Source organism: Dendrobium catenatum, unplaced genomic scaffold, assembly GCF_001605985.2.
Source record: "Dendrobium catenatum unplaced genomic scaffold, ASM160598v2 fragScaff_scaffold_716, whole genome shotgun sequence".
Taxonomy (NCBI): domain Eukaryota; kingdom Viridiplantae; phylum Streptophyta; class Magnoliopsida; order Asparagales; family Orchidaceae; genus Dendrobium; species Dendrobium catenatum.
The window spans coordinates 16,430,919-16,448,004 of NW_021319178.1; the positions used below are offsets into that span (position 1 = coordinate 16,430,919).

Sequence of the window (17,086 nt, forward strand, 5' to 3'; positions counted from 1 at the left end):
TTTAAATTTAATAACCCGTGCAGCATCCCTAGACGTCATGTGTGTACCAATAACACGCTCGTCGGGGCCCTTGCAGGTATTTGCGGCATTTTATAATTATATATTGTCTACTCCTTTTTATCTGCTTAGGAGGATCGGGTTCAAATTTAATAACCCACGCGGCATCCCTAGACTTCACGTGTGTATCAATAACAAGATCGCCGGGGCCCATGCGGGTTTTATGATTACACTTACCCCTTGTGTACCTATGTGTAAATAATATACGGTGCAAGTGCAGGGGTATTTTGGACATTTGGTGGATCTTTTATAATAGATCATAGAAATTCATCTTGTCGTAGTCTTTTCAGTACTTGCTTATGGATAGTACATTAGATGTATAATGTGTCTTCTACTGCAACGTGTATACTTGTTTATGGCTCTAACACTTGCAAAGGAGTTGGTGTACCCATATGTATACTGATGTTGACTTCCGGATGAACTGCATTCATTATATGTTCTCTTTGTGCACTTTGATTGATAAATAGTTATAAGCTTAGATCTCCGAGATTTGTATTGATCTTTAACAGCACATTTGTCAAACATTGCTTATTAACTCTGGCGGGCATAACATGTGGTGTGTTGATATTCACTTGAAGGCATCTGGATGTATCATATCTTCATTTTCATTGCATGCCTAATTCTTCTGGTTAGATCCTTGATTATCCTTTTGATAAGGAGCCTTAATTTGCTATCATCATGATTCTTTAGCCTAGCAAATAGATGGTTGTTGAAGAACTGCAAAAAAGTCATCATCTTCTAAGTCTTCTACGTCAAAATTTTCTTCTCATAGGACATATATACTTGCCACAGTGATATTGCCAATGATGGGGACAATTATCGTTAGCTTTCATGTTCATCATACTTCATAGGGGTGAGTGTATCATTGCCCCACTCATAAATGAATAGTTGCATGCACTCGAAATAATCATTTGTAAGATCCTCGCGGTCGTCATTCTCCAGTTCTTGCAAAGATTTGCTTGATACACAACACACTAATTTAATACATTCACTTAGCATGTAATGTATTCACATAGCGTGCATGGCACACTTTACTATAATGCACTTGTTTGCAGTTATGTGACGTAGTTGCCATCATCTTTATGCTTTCTTTATAACTATCATTCATTGTTCACTATCATCTGCAAATAAATTGTGTCTTATTGGAGATATACACCTATACATTGTGTTATCATTAGTCATGAGTAAATGATACAATGCAAATCCATCAATTCATAAATTTTATACATGTCCAATATTCTATTGGAAGGATTGCACTATCATTCAAATGATGCTCTAAAGTCATCATATGATGACCTTATAATCACCATACCTCCAAAATATTGTGTTCCTTATAAACAAGTTACATTCATCATTTCCTTGTTCTAAAAAGTTCATTGTAATTTATATGATGAATGTAGTAGCTTATTCATTAATATCTTCATTTTGATTGCAATAATCCTTGCAACTTAATTGTTATTTTCATATCAAAGTTTGCAAATTATTTATGTATAGCTATTTGCTTGTAGGAAAGTTATACTCATTGCCTCCACATATTGTTTGTAACATACATGATGATTTGTAGATAGTTTGTCACATATTTTGCAATTTCATTAACTTTGCTCAATGGTGAATCAAATCCCATGTTATGAGTCAATTAGCTTGACCCAAAAGCTCACACCATGGCTTTATAATAAATCATCAACTTTTGCAATATCATTTCCCTTTGCTTGTTAAGATTTGCTTTGTCAATCATGAACATTTAATTGTATTCTCCATTTTCTTCATATTAATAATTGCTTGCAAGTTCTTTTTTGTTATCATTTGCTTCAAGTCCAAATTCTCTTTTTTTGTTTAAATTATTTTGAATTAAATTCAATATTAATCATTCATATTGTATGTCATTTTGTATTTTGTCTAAGTTCAAGTCTAAGTGCAAGTTCCAGTCTGAGTTCAAGTTCGGTTTGTCCAAATTCTGTCCAAGTCCTTGAATCTTCAGTCAAAATTCTGGCAGCCTCCCAGTGTCTCCCCCGTTTAGGGGAAAACTACGAGAAACTGGGCCTTTCCCACCATGCTAAGAAAAGCGTGTATGGTAGGTGTCCTCGAACAAGGACACCGGGGCCGGATTTTTTTGTCGTCCCCCACCACGCTAAGAAAGGCGTGTATGGGTCCTCGGTACCTGTTGCAAAATAAAAGCAGTTATTTCCCCGCAAGCGGGTACTTATGGGTATCCCTACTTCATTGTACGCGTTGCACCGGGTTCCCATCCCACCACGCTAAGAAAAGAGTGTATAGGCGGTTTTCCGGTGCGCCACGAACTAAAAATAAGGGATTTTGGGTGATTACTCGCTTCGTCGCAAGCGCCGCAACGCACTTCCTCCCACCACGCTAAGAAAAATGTGTATAGGTGGTCGTTTTGTCGCACTGCATGCGTCGAAACGAGTTTTCTAAAACTTGCAAAAAAATTTTTTTTCTTTCTTTTTTTTTGAAATAATCTCACACTTCTTTTTTTTGCATCTCGTTTCTTCTCTTTTTTTTAATAACCTCATAATTTTTTTTTAAAAGCTCTCTTTTTTCGTCTCTCTTTTCTCTTTGTAAGCATACATTTATATTTATATAAACATGAAATAAAAATGTGGGTACATATATCTGTATACTTCTAACAACAATACATAGAAACAATTTGGACACTAAAGATATCAACGTCGACAATACTAAATGAAAGTATTTAATTATGTTACTAGACGAACTAAACACTAATAACCAAAAATGAGAGCAAAATTAAATAAGAATTAAAAAGAAAATAGTTGAAAAGATTGCTATTTGGATGCAGGATTGTGATGGGCTCAAATGAGGTTTTATGTGGAGTAATACTTCTTGAATGAACTGATCTTGATTTGGAATGTTTGGTGGGCTCTTCCTTTTTTTTTTTAGGACTTGGAGAGATTATTTTGATGGAACTGTGGGGTGGTGAATTGGTCAGCTACAGATTTGTTAGCCTCTTTTTTTTGTAATGATAATAATAAAGTTATTATAATATCATTATAATCACAATGACTATAATAATAATAACAATGTAAGGCTAACACCACTAATATTGCAATTACTAATGATAGTAACTAAATTAAGTTAGTGATAAAATGATACTCATCATAACGATAACAGAAATGAGCTCTTGTTTAAACCTTTAAGACAGTCGTGATGTCTGAACTAAGATGAAATATCAATTGTGTTTGATGTTTGGGCATATGCAAGAAAGCTCAATTGTTTGGAATCCTAAAAAACAGGTTGTCTTGTAGTGGAATTTTTATTGCCTCAGGTAACCTGACGTAGATCTACGTTCGGCATACCCTAATCAAGCACCACATAGCAGCCTCATTTACGCAGACCCGACCCGACGAATGTTGGGTTTATGGCACGTGTGGATTTTGAATTTGACGGCCTGACCAGCAGACCCGAAAAATACCCGACGGACCCAAAAATTATGTATAATTTTCAAATAAAGATCACCATCTTTCACTTCAGCCATCATTTGCTTGCATATACGAAGCTTTCTTTATGGCAATACTTCATCTTCTTCCAAGTTCCAAGCTCCCCGTATTTGCATTTCAACATCTTTCGGAGATACAATGCCTCAGGTTAGTTTCTTTTTATATAAATAATGCCTCATCTTCTTCTTTTTTAATGTTTAGGGTTAGGGTATACGGATAAAGTCGTAAACCTTCTTAAAATTTAAACTTGGTGAAGAAACAATCTTAGAAACGAGGTCGGTATTACTCGATATAGATTAGTATTGCTCGGTACTGCTTGATACCGAGCATTACAGGCAGTTATAAACACTCGGTACTACTCAGTACTGGCGATTAATAGTTGGAATAAGCTTAGCGTAAAACATAAAAGATACTATTGATTTAGTACCGAGTTAAATACACTCGGTATTGCTCAGTGCCGAGTGATTTGGGCAGATTAATGATCGATATTGCTCAGTTAAGATTCGATATGTTGCTCGGTACTGCTCGGTACTGCTCGGTATGTTGCTTGGTACTGATCGGTATTATGAACAATAACTCGGTATAAGCTTGCTTTAGTAGTCCAAATAATGTTATATACTCGGTACTCATCGGTAATAACTCTATTATATTCGGTACTGATTGTCTTTTGTATATATAATTTAATACTCTGAATCGATTGTCTTTAATACTCGGTATCTGTTAAGCAGGGATATACTCAAAAGATCCATTTCAGATGTCGAACTTCGACTTTTAGAGAAGTTTGTAATCAACATGTTTGGAGATTTGGAGATCCATTTATTGAAAGACTGCGGCTGCTGTAAATTAGCCAATTCCTGAGAGTTCCCCTAATGCCTCAAAATATTTCACTTATGTATATGCTGATATCCAAGTGGGATTTGAAGACTGAAAGTTTTATTATTAAAGGATATAGGCTAGAGTTCACATCTAACGAGGTTTCCTTAATCATAGGCATGCCGAATAGAGGTATTATTTTGACGTTGGCAGTGCTAGATCCAATGGCAAAACATCAAATGACATTCTCCATGACATTGAGAGGATGGATAATTCAACTCCAATGAATGATCTAGTGAAAGGATTCGTCCTTTACCTACTATCCAACATTTTTTATCCAATGGCGAACTTCCGTATACCATCATCTATCCTGTAAGTTGTAAAAAATGTTGATAGTTTTAAAACGTACAACTGGCCAGAATCAATTAGGAGTTTCCTAGTTAATGAATTCAACATTGTTGCTACTAAACAAGCAAATGGATCCGCACTGGGTTATGTAAACGGTTTCGTCATATGTAATTGTGAGTATTATTATTTTGATCAAAAGTTTTTGTTAAATTTCCAATTTCTATAACAAATTTAAATTGTCTTCATTTTTATAGATTTGGTTTCTTGAACATACAACCATTCATGCTATAGAGGATGAACTATCCTGCCCATGTTTTACTCGGTGGGATGGTAGTTTTATCTACAGTGAGAAAGTCGTAAATAGTATATTTGCAGACCTTGAGGATCATGAGGTAGCATCATTACATCTTTTCATTTAAATGTCTGCTAAAATTATATGTTTAATTGTTTAAATTAAATGAAATATTAAATTTTATACAGATTCTCAGTAATTTTTGAGAATTAATAGAGGATGAGAAGGCTTTATTGCACACTCCTTCTTCACCGAGTCCAGCCAGTCCAATATGGGTGGCAAGCCCAATTAGGGTGGCTTGGCCACCTACACATGATTCATCTCCACCTAGTCCTGGTAGTCCAGTCAGGGAACCAAGTCCAATCTGGGTGGCAGGCCCATCTAAATATCATTCATCTCCACCTACTCCTAGTAGTCCAATTAGGGTACCAAGTCCAATAAGGGTGGCACGCCCACCTAAACATGACTCATCTTCACCTACTCCAGTTAGTCCAGTAAGGGTGGCAAGCCCAACAAATCCTGATTCATCTGCACATATTGAATCAAGTCTAAAAAAATGAAACAAACCTGAAGTTATTAAATCAAGCAATATACAAGCTATTTACCAAGAACAAATTTATGAAGAAGAAGGTAGCTTTGGTGGAAGCAACCAATACTATACTTGAACAGCGCATAGTGATCCTGGAACAATCTGTTTTTCATTTGAAGAGGAGATTTTTGATTTGAAAGAGAAGATAAAAAAGAAAGATGGCTTTATATTGCAGTTCTTACAAGATCAGTTTCCTTCTTATTTTAAAACTTACAAGAATGAAATGGCTGCTAATTCTTCTTCATCTGCTACTATATCTGAAAAAGATGCCAGCCTGAGTGAGGATGAGGTTGATCCATCCTTACTAACCAGCATTGCAAAAAGAGTGCAGTTGAGAAATGATAGAAAGAGAAAAGTTGTATCCACACCTTTTACAACGGGTGATAGAAAGAAAAAAATTAAACAAAATTTGTCATCCAAAGAGAAGTTCAGTGACTCAATTCCAAGTGATACTCCTGCACTAGCACTGAACTTGCTCCTGCTCCTACACCAGCTCCTGCAACTGAAACTGATCGTGCTCCTGCACCACCTACTGCATCTGAACCTACTCCAACTTCTCCAAGTGAACTTGCACCAGCTCCTGAAATAGCTCCTACACCTGCACCACCTCCTACAACTAATCCAGAGCCTGAACATGCTCCTGTAACTGGTCTTGAACCTGCTGCTGATAAAGCTTTTTTTTTATGAAGTTGATGACTCTAAAGAAATAGAATTGAGGCCTACACCTGAAATATTAGATTACCTAGGGGGATCATTAATAAGTGAAGATTAACGCATATTCATCGATAATGGCCTAAAACAATTCAAGGATAAGTGAGTATTGAACTTATACCGACAAAAATATATCTATACAGAGTAGTCATGAGGTTTACTGATCGGGACTACTTGGTATTATATTAAATAGACTCGGTACTACATCAATACCGAGTAGTACCGAGCTTTACTGATCGGTACTACTTATTATTATATGATACTATATCAATACCAAGTAGTATCGAGCTTTACTGATCGGTACCACTCAGTATTATATTAAATAGACTCAGTACTCTATCAATACCGAGTAATACCGAGATTTATGATTATGTATTTATTTTTTATTAATCTTTTGTAATTAATATTTTTTGAATTATCCAGGAATGATACTATTTTCGATTTTGGAAATATAACAATTTATAGAAGCCAATTGGACGAGTTATTAATGTCAGAGGAGCTTGATAATAATCACGTCGATGCATTTGCTTATTTATTAGGCCAGAAGAATGCCCATTGCCCCGGTCTTAATCAACCATTTCGTTTTGTTTCAAGTTTCCATTGTGTTAGTAAATCAATAGTAAATCCTTGCGTTGGCTAATTCTATTTATTAGTTTTAAATATGTTGGTATTAATCACCACTACTATTTTTTCTTATCCAGGGTTACTATATACAATCAAAAGAGACAAACACAACAAACTTCATATCTCATATAAACAAAACTGTTATTAGGAATGTAAATTTGAACTTTGTTTCTATAATAAACGGTAAACATTGGACGCTTATAGTATATAATTTGAGAACAAAACGGTGGGAATTTTATGATTCATTACCGAAAAAGACACACAAAGCCATACTCCCAGAAGTTGTAAGTAATACCAATATTTGTTTTTAATTTTTATTTTAACATTATTGCATGTTAATTTTATTTTAATTTTCCAAATTTCTCATTTCTATGAGGATACAAAGAACGCTTTTGACAATGATATAATGAAATGGCCAATCATATGATTTAAAAACGTGCCAACACAAGATAATAGTGTTGATTGCGGTATGTTTATTTGTAAATATATGGAAGTTGTAATGCAACATGAACCTGTTCAATGGTATCATTATAAAAACTGGCAATCTAGTATGCCACTATTCAGGGCTGAATTAACATATGCCCTGTTATGTACTAAAATTTAATAGATTATGAAATAAATAGTGATTTTTTTTTGTATATTTCTTGTGCATTTTTAATGTGTATATTTCATATGCCCTGTTATGTACCGAGCAGTACCAACTTCTATAATCTAGTACCGAGTATTAAAAAGGACTAATACAGAGCAATACCCACTAATCAAAGACTAATACCAAGTAATATAAAAACAGATCAGTATTGCTCGATATTAGTCAAAATTTGCTCGATACTGTATTAATGCAGCTCAGTACACTCTAAATACCGAGCAATACCGACTTCTGTAATTATGTTCCGAGTATTAAAAAGGACTAATACCGAGCAATACCCACTAATCAAAGCTAATACTGAGCAATATGAAAACAGATCGGTATTGTTCAGTATTAGTCGAAATTTGCTCAGTACTGTATTAATGCAGCTAAGTACACACTGAATACCGAGCAATACTGACTTATGTAATCAAGTACCAAGCAAAATAAACTAATTATAGAGTAATACCGAGCAATACAAAATTATAACAGTACTACAAAATTCTCAAAATAAAAATTCACATATAAAATCAGAAAGTCATATTCATATTAGAAATATCTCCAAATTCCCAGATTACATGAAAGACGATTGACTACCTGAATCTGGATTTATAAAGTGTATGCTTATTGGTGGATTCTTCTCCGTGGTTTTAACTTTTTTGGTCTTCCTTTTCTCCCAGTGATCCTTCAATCTTGCATTTGATATGCCCTTTGGCCAACACTTCTTAGGATCTTTAATAGTTTCATTACATGCTCCAAAAATTGGTTTGTTCTTTCTGCCAAGCTTGATGGAATGCACTTTTGCAGCCAAAGTACTCAAATATTCTATCACACACATTTCAGCCTCCTAATTACCTTATACTTATGTGCTAATTTTATATGCAAATTGACATATATAATTTCTGAACATCAAGTCGCTGGACCCTTTAATAGGTTGGCAAGCATTGATACAGAGATATGGGATCTTCCCTCCAGAATATAAATCATTTTGAGCTTTTGCTGACCATCTTGGGAGTAAATAATTAATGGGGATATTAACAATATCTACTATCTCATAACTGTCATGCAATGAGCACATAATATACCCATCATTTTAAATTTTGCACAGCTGCATTTAATGATACCTTCTAATGAATTAAAATTAAAAATCCAATTGTGTGAATCAGTGGAGTTGTCTATGTTCTTTACGGAAAACCTTGATAAATCCGATGAAGAATGTTCAATGCAGAGTCTACCAAGTCCATGTAAGAGCTTCTCTTCAAAAAATGAATACAACTTTCTTAAATAAAATTTTGCAGCTTGCTTCAATATTGAGCTACTTTTCATATAAGACTCTATATCTATTTGACTACATGAATTATTCATCTTATTCATTTCGACGCCAAGTCCTCATCAACTTTTCCAAACTGAGGAAATACTCAGTGATAGTACTTCTTGGCTTGGAATAACTATGGCATACAAGATTGGTGGACTCACTACATTGGGTTGATAAAATGCCAAGGTTAAAACAATCTTTGTTGAATGCAGTTGACCACTTCTCCCTGATTTTGTAGAGATCATTCAACCATTGATTGCTTTGTAGGTTTCCTTCTGAGATCATTTAAGTCCATTTTCTCTTAAATTCCTCCACAGAATCACATTGCTTGAAATAATAAAAAAATAAGAATTTAACTCTATTGTTGCTGTTCAAGTACCATACTTTTGAAGGAGCCTTTTTGTACAGTTGCCATTGGCACAATCGATGCCGTGTATTAGGCAATGCAATCTCTATTACCCTGGCCATAGCTTGGTCCTGATCAGTAAAAATAGGAATGAGATGTTTGTTATCCATAATTCTTAGAGATGCTCTAAAAAGCCAAGTAAAAGAATCAATAGTGTCATCAGATAAAAATGCAACTCCTAATAGAACATTTTGCCAGTGATTATTCACTCCGACAATTAGAGCACATGCTAAGTTATATTTATTTAAATGATAACTTATATAAAAAATAATCACGTCCCTAAAACAGTCATAATCAATTCTACCAAGTGCATCAACCCAGAAGAAATTCAACAAACAACCATCTTCATCAGTTTGGACATCTCAGGCAAACATGTTGTCATCAATTGGCCGTTCTTTAAACAACTTGATCAGTGAATTAGTGTCTCTAGTCTCAATCTTGGCTCTTCTTTCTTTTTGGATGTAGTTGTGTGCATCCCGCTTGGTGAAACCCAGATTACCAACACCTCCAACTTCATCAGATAGCTAGGTAAATGCATCAATAGTTCTTATCCCTGCTTATGACATAGATTTCAGAATAGCTGCATTCTCATCACTAATACTCCTAGACGACCTGAGCAAATGTTGATCATCCGACCTAGTCAGTTAGTGATTGTGACTCTCTATATCTTTATTCACTCCCTAAATCCCATCTTGACTCACCGAAAATCTAACCATGGCTGGACATCCTATTCTTGTACATGATTTTTGATATTTTACCTTTGTACCCATCTCAGTCTCCTTCTTGAAACCTTTTTTTAGAACACATAAAATCCTTTGATTTGATTTTCCTTGAATTTAGACATAAATGACGATGATCTTTCCAAACACTAAATCCAGTTGAATGAGCATAATGGCAATATTTTTTATATGCTTCCTTCTCAGAGTTATAAACACCCTGTGAAATATTCATACATCCAGTTTAGCTTTATATCTATATATCAATACCGACCTTATACTGAGCTTATACTGAGGTTGAATGATCGGTACTACGACGTACTAATATTTATTAGCTCAGTACAAATGTGCACCGAGTTTATACCGAGCTATAAAATTCAATATCGAGCTTATACCATGCTATAAAAATTAATACTGAGCTTATACCGAGTTAATTGAATGATCAGTTCCATGTAATGATCAGTACTATCTTATACCGAGCGAGACTTAACAACTGTAATGATCGGTACTACTTCAACCAATGTTTGATTTGCTCTAAACTTGTATGCAAATAGTTCATACCGAGTATCACTATCTAGTACCGATCAGTACCGAGGTATTTCAAACCCTGTACCGAGTAAATCTAATGGATTTGTATGATTTTACGTTGATACTCAATTCTATCCTTAATGAAACAGTAAAAAGAAAAAAAATCAAACATTATAGATAAGGAATTACTTGTATTAAATTAGAAAATGCTTGATCAAAGTTTAACATCGGAGTTTCCTCGAAATCTTTGAAGTCTTCCAAAGCAAAACCTACATTCATTCCTTCCAGCTCCTTAAACACTTCACGATTTCTTTACGTGCGGTATATAAGAATTATATGAACCATAAAGACTATATAACATCTTAGGTTTAATACCGAAAAGGTTATTATACCTGAGATAAAAGCCACGTACTTTTTTAGTTTTCCCACCCAATTCATATACAATGCGACAGGCTGACCCGAAATATTTTAAAAAATGTGCTAAAGCATATGGGCCGTCGTTGGGTCATTACGGGTAAATGAGCCTAATATGTGGCATTTTTTTAAGCAGTACCGAATGTAGAGATGCGTCAGGTTACCTGAGGTAATAAAAATTCCTTGTAGATTGGGTTTGCTTTAGTTTTTAAATTTTTGCCTAATTTAATGAACAACGAGATTTCTAATTATAATAGATTATCTAGTACAATGTGGTGCTTGTACTATATGATAAAATTATATTTTATTTTTTTTTAAGAAAAATTAAATATTTTAATTAGTTTTATAACACCAGATCATATAATATAATTCATATCATGCAGTGTAATATACATACAAATTAAAATATTTAAAGACATTTTTGCTCCCCTTGTGTGTGTGTGCAAAGTCACCAAACTAACATATACCCTTACAGGACTTGACTCAAGAAAATAAAAATAAATAAATAAAAATTATAGAATCTTTCAACAAAACATATTCTACCCCATCTTGAGCCTTGAATCTTCTAATAACAGTGCATGCTGTATCTGAAATATTAGTTGTTGCGGATCTATGGTTCATGATTTTGATGATAGCAAACATTTCCTTTTCTATATGATTGTCTTATGTACTAACATTTCAAGAGCACACAATCAAGACTGCAATTCAGAACCAGCTCAAGATTGGGTAAACTAGGTTTGTGTCAGTTTGTAATCTTTTCCTTTCTTGAGTCAATTGTATTGGGTGTGGGACCTGTTGTTATGTAACATAGAAGTTTTCATGTTGTTCCCTTTAGGATTTCTATTTTTGGTAACATCGGCCTGGACGTTCGTCCTATCGGCCTGGCCGATCGGTCTAAAAATAGAAACCCTAATTAGGGTATCCGCATTAAGGCAGTCGTCAACAGATCGGCCTGGACGATAATCTCAATTCAGAAAGAATCCACCGCCATAATCAGTTTAGGAAGTCTTTGTTTTAGGAAATCGGCTCGGACGATATTATTATCGTCCAGGACGATCTAACTCAATCATGCCTAAATTGATCTGGTATCTTTGGAAAGCATTAATGGTTGATTGATACGATCACATCGTCCGGGACGATCGCATGATCGGCCAGGACGATGGCCTGGACGATCTATATCGGCCAGCTCAAAAACAGGGCGATGATCAGGACGATTGAAATCGGTTTTAAACTAATCGTCCAGGACGATCGTAAGATTAGCCAGGACGATGTAACCAATTTTCTTCTGATCGTCCCATATCGTCCCGGGCTAATGAGCTTAATTTGTACTGATCGGCCAGGACGATATACCTATCATCCTGGACGATAATGTCGGCAACTTGCATTAATGAGCTCGTTTTGAGAGCCTCTATTTAAGCTTTGGCATGACACTTTGTAAGTGTCTTTGGCAGCCATTGTAGCTTCGTTCTTGTGAGGGAAACTAGAAGAGAGAGCTTGAAAGGGAGAGAGGAAAGGGTGGAGTTTGAGAGAGGGAGAAGATCCTGTGAGGGGGGACTCAAGGGAGTGTGGAGGGGGTTCCACACGGTTGCTCCGGCGAACTTGCACCTTAGTACCATCGGATTCAAGGCTGGTCTCGAGGCAAGTTCACCAAAGAAGAAGTCTCTTTGGTGTCAAAGGACCCGACGACTTCGCCGCACCGGGGAAGGTGGAAGTGATTTTGTAAGGGCTTCTCCGCCTAGCCGTGGGGGCTAAAGGAGAGACACTAGTTTAGTGCAATACTTGGGGGGTGCCTCCAAGGAGTGGACGTAGGTCAAGGTTTGACCGAACCACTATAAATCCGGTGTGTTCTTTTTTTTTACTATTTCCGCATTTTAATTTCCGCACTTTGATTGTGGTGATTTGGATTGTGTTTTGGTTTTAAAGTTTTCCAATTCACCTCTCTCTTTAATTAGCTTGGGATTAAGTTCAAGAGGGCCTAACATCCCTAACAAACTTTCATTAGTTAACACACAACAAATATGCACTACAAATATTAGGAGAAATAAAAAAGTAATCAATAACATTTAATATCATCAAAATCATAAACTCAAGAACTCAAGTTGCAATAATGTATCATCCTTATAGGTAATGGAATGAACCAAAATTATTAGTAGCAACAGTTGATAAATTCAAAAGGTCACAATATAATCATGTGGCATAATTCAAAAGACTATAGTCGAGTGACTAAAATCTAATGAATGTATTTATGAAACAATATTTGGAAGACCATAATTGGATGATGGTGATAAGATAATAATAACTTGACGATTGTTGTAGGAGGCTTATAGTGTAATAGCCTCAAAGTTTAATTTCAATGAAATTCTTATAAACTTGTAATTTTGATTGGGTCTATTGTGGCCCAATGCTTGCAAGATCAATGATATTTCCCTCTTTATTTAAGAGCTCTAAAATGAGTGGTGCAGCGGCACTATAATTGTAAAGTGCTATAGTGGAAAGTTGTCATGTTTAAAAGAATTTAAGTAGGTGTAATGGTGTTGAGGATTTGAGCGTCATGATGCTGGATAAAAAAAAATTATTTCAATTAAATATCAAAACCCATTAATACAAAATCTCACCTAAACCATTTTCCCGACATTCAATGTTATATGTCGAGTCTGAGGAGGAGGAGCGAGAGGAGAGAAAGAATGATGGAAGAGGGGAGAAGAGAGAGAAATGAGGTGTTAGCCAATATTTTCTATCACTCTAGGTATAAAAAGTTCTCTATAAAAATTCTAGGAGGTTGTGAGACCTCAAAAAAGAAATTCGAGGCTAACCAGCAGGGGGGTGGGGTGGGTGGGTGAATTAGTTATTTTAAAAAATTTTATAAAAAATAAAATCTTTTTGTAACCTTTTTTAGTCTAAAACGAAACACCATAATCCCTTGATATGTAAGTAGATTAATTTTACAATAATAAAAAATCAAAGTTTGTCAACCACACAATAAATCATAGAAAAATAAAAGTGCAGAATAATAAGAATAAAACACGCAAAATTTTATAGTGTTTTGGTCCAACTTGACCTACATCCACTCTATAGAAACTTTCATTCCATGTATTGTACTAAAAGTAGTTTCTCTCCTTTTTCCCCATAGCAAGGTGGAGAAACCCATACAAAATCTCTTCCTCCAACCCGGTGCGGTAGTGGACCTTCCTCTTTTTTTCACCCTTGTAGTAAAGACAGAGAATCTGGAATCCTTTTTCTCCCTCTTATAGCTGGCAGAGAACCAATAATTATTTTTCTCTCTTTTGGAGAAGGCAAAGAACCTCAGACTAGTGCTGTGGAAAGTCTTCTCGGAGCCACCAAAGGAACAAGAAAAAAGCTTAAAGAAGGTAGGGAAGAACCTTGCTTAGAGTAACCTTGTGAATCCTTCACAACTATTTATCAGAAATAACTCTTGCTCCCATCTCTCTCAAATCACTCCTTAACTCCCTCTATATGCTCCATTTCAAGACACTTAGCAACAAAAGTCTTGAAATAAGACTACGTGAAAGCTTAAATAGAGAGCCTCTCAAAAAGCCCTAAACGCCAATCTATTAACTTTGATTGCCTATAAAATCCAAAATCCTCCTATATGATTAGTTCAAAGTACTTCTATTAGTAATGTACAAGTAGACAGATAATGTATGATTAGTTCAAAGAGATGAATTAATCGTCCAATACTATTGAGAACATTGTCAAATATAATTAGAATAAAATAACCTTTTTAGACAGTACAAAATGTTTTTCCCTGTAAGATCAGTTCAAGAGATGTACTTATAATCCAGTATGATTGGCGATGTTATAATTATCATCCCATGGAGAGCTCAGTCCATATAATACAAAATTGGGAGTTCGTCTTGTATGATTAGTTGAAAAATTATAACATTTCATCATGGATGATAAGTGACAATTTAATTATCTTCCAATGCTTCACTTAGGTCGTGCAGTATGATCGTCATCAATTATCCAGTGTTATTTGATTGAATAAGTTAACCATAATTGTTTCCCTGATTATAGGGTCAATTTATGCTTGATTGTCATATATCATATAGTTTGATGCATATCGTACGATATAATTAGACATATTATGAATATTAAATATTACATAAATTGTGATTGGTGGTTATTTTGCTATTTATAACTAAGATCATATAGAATGATGAATTTAATTAATCTTACTTAATATAGGTGCCCTAATTAGAGTTTTTGGTTAACTAATTATCTAGTACAATATAAATCATCCTGTATAATTAGTTAAAAAAACTTAACTTTTTCCTTACTCACTAACTCACCCCCTTGAGTGTTTGTGTGCAAGGTTACTTTGCTTTAGGATCCACCACAATACACATTTGAATCAAGAAAGATAAAAAATATAAAAAGCCAAAAAAATAAAGACTTTATTCCTAGTCTACCAAGTCTTGAGCCGATCGAGGTTACAAGTGAGCTATGATCCTAAAATATCAATAAGTAGGGCAAAATAGACATGCAATAGATTCAAATAGCATAGTAAACAATTAATAATATTTATTATCTTCAAAATCATAAGACTTAGATCCAAATTTTTAATAATCTCTCCCTTTTTGACGATTGCAAATAATATTAGTTTATGATTCAAGAGTGTTTTACTATTCCCTATGCTCCCTCTCACTAAGCAAAATTTTCAAAAATAGGAGAGGTGTCAAATTTTTATTTTAATTTAATTTAAAATAAAATACATAAGTGGAGAACACAAAAAATTAGAAGATAAACATAAAATTGAACATTTTAAAGAAAAATACAAGCTACCAACACATGCTACTCCCCCTTTTGATATCACAAAATGAGTAGAAAATATCATCAAACAAAAAGAAAAAAAATTAAAAATACACAGATCATAAAATAGAAAGGAAACTAAACCAAAGAGGAATACTGATTAGATAGAGGTGGAGGAGGTCGCGGCTGGAAGTACTGGAGGATTATGGAAAATAAGTTTCTAAGCCACGCCATATTTTGATTATGTTGATACTGTTATTGATACTGATCGAATTGAGCTAAGTCATTCTCATGTTGTTGCTACTGCTTAGATACATAGGCATCAAAATGGAGCTACCACTGATCAAACTACTGGACCCGCTGATCGAACTGAGATTACTGGTGGATAGGAGCATGTGCTAGAATTGGTCTTCCCTCTTATGCTACAGGCTCTTCATTCATATAGTGAACATTGTGATGATGAGCTCTGTGAAGGACATGGAAATAGCTATTTGTGTAGTAGACTGGGGGTTGATCAGGTGGTGTAGGATATTATAAGTTGTATTTGATTTTTAGGACAAAGGCAATGATATGTCATAAGGTTAAATTGGGCCTTCTCTTATAGTTGGGAACTCTAATGAAGGTTAGAAGTTCAAGATAGTGGATAATAAAGTTAGCTACATCAAAGTCAATTAAAGACATTACTAAATAAGTTTCAAGAGAAAGAACAAGAGTAATGTTAATTCGATCACTAGCTTTAGGAATGATAGAGTTTCTAAGTATGTGTTGGATGATGTAGACATCCTAAACTAGAGTGATGACTTGGGTGATGTTGTAGTTAACATTGGATTCCAAAAGCGTGGTGTTGGCAGGGGTTCAATCAAAATTAGGATTTGCAGCTAGAATATAAATTTTCTCACCAGTAGTGGAAAGATGTAGAAAGTCATGGAAGTCTTAGTAGGTAGTCTCTACTGGTCACCTATTAACATAAGATTGGAGGGCAGTACCCTCACTATAGATTCTTGAAAGTACGAATATGGTGTTAGGCCTAAAGTAATTGTCCTAAAGCTAACAAAGATGGGGGAGAATCAGTTATTTAAAAATTTCTTAGTTTTTTTTTAAATCATTTCTAAAAAATTAAATCTCTAATCCTTAAAATATGCAGTTGTTTGAATATGATTTTTACAAAAGATTTTTCAACCACAAAACATTAAAGTGCATAAAATAAAATGCAGAAAATAAAAGAGAATAGAAGAACACCAAATTTTATAGGGGTTCGGTCCAACCAGACCTACGTCCACTCTCTAAAGATTCCTTTAGATATTGCACTGAAAAATAGCGACTCTCTATTTGCTCCCACAATAAGGTGGAGAAGCCCTTACTAACTCTCTCCCACCAATCCGGTGCAGTAGAGAATAGTCAACCTTTT

At 34.8% G+C, this 17,086-nt stretch overlaps 1 protein-coding gene across 1 annotated transcript; it reads left to right on the forward strand.

Annotated features, from left to right (window-relative positions):
- Window positions 1-5,792: 5,792 nt before the first annotated feature.
- LOC110108051 (proteoglycan 4-like) lies at window positions 5,793-6,256 on the forward strand. Its single transcript, XM_020838562.1, has 2 exons — window positions 5,793-5,949; window positions 6,063-6,256. The coding sequence occupies exons 1-2, from the start codon at window positions 5,793-5,795 to the stop codon at window positions 6,254-6,256; spliced, it is 351 nt and encodes a 116-aa protein (XP_020694221.1).
- The last annotated feature ends 10,830 nt before the right edge of the window (window positions 6,257-17,086 follow it).

Excerpts from the sequence above, each read along its gene's own strand:
- LOC110108051 (XM_020838562.1), top strand. The coding sequence starts at position 5,793 with ATGGCTGCTAATTCTTCTTCATCTGCTACTATATCTGAAAAAGATGCC. Across the intron at positions 5,950-6,062 it reads ATCCACACCTTTTACAACGG|CTCCTGCAACTGAAACTGAT; the intron begins GTGATAGAAAGA and ends CTCCTACACCAG.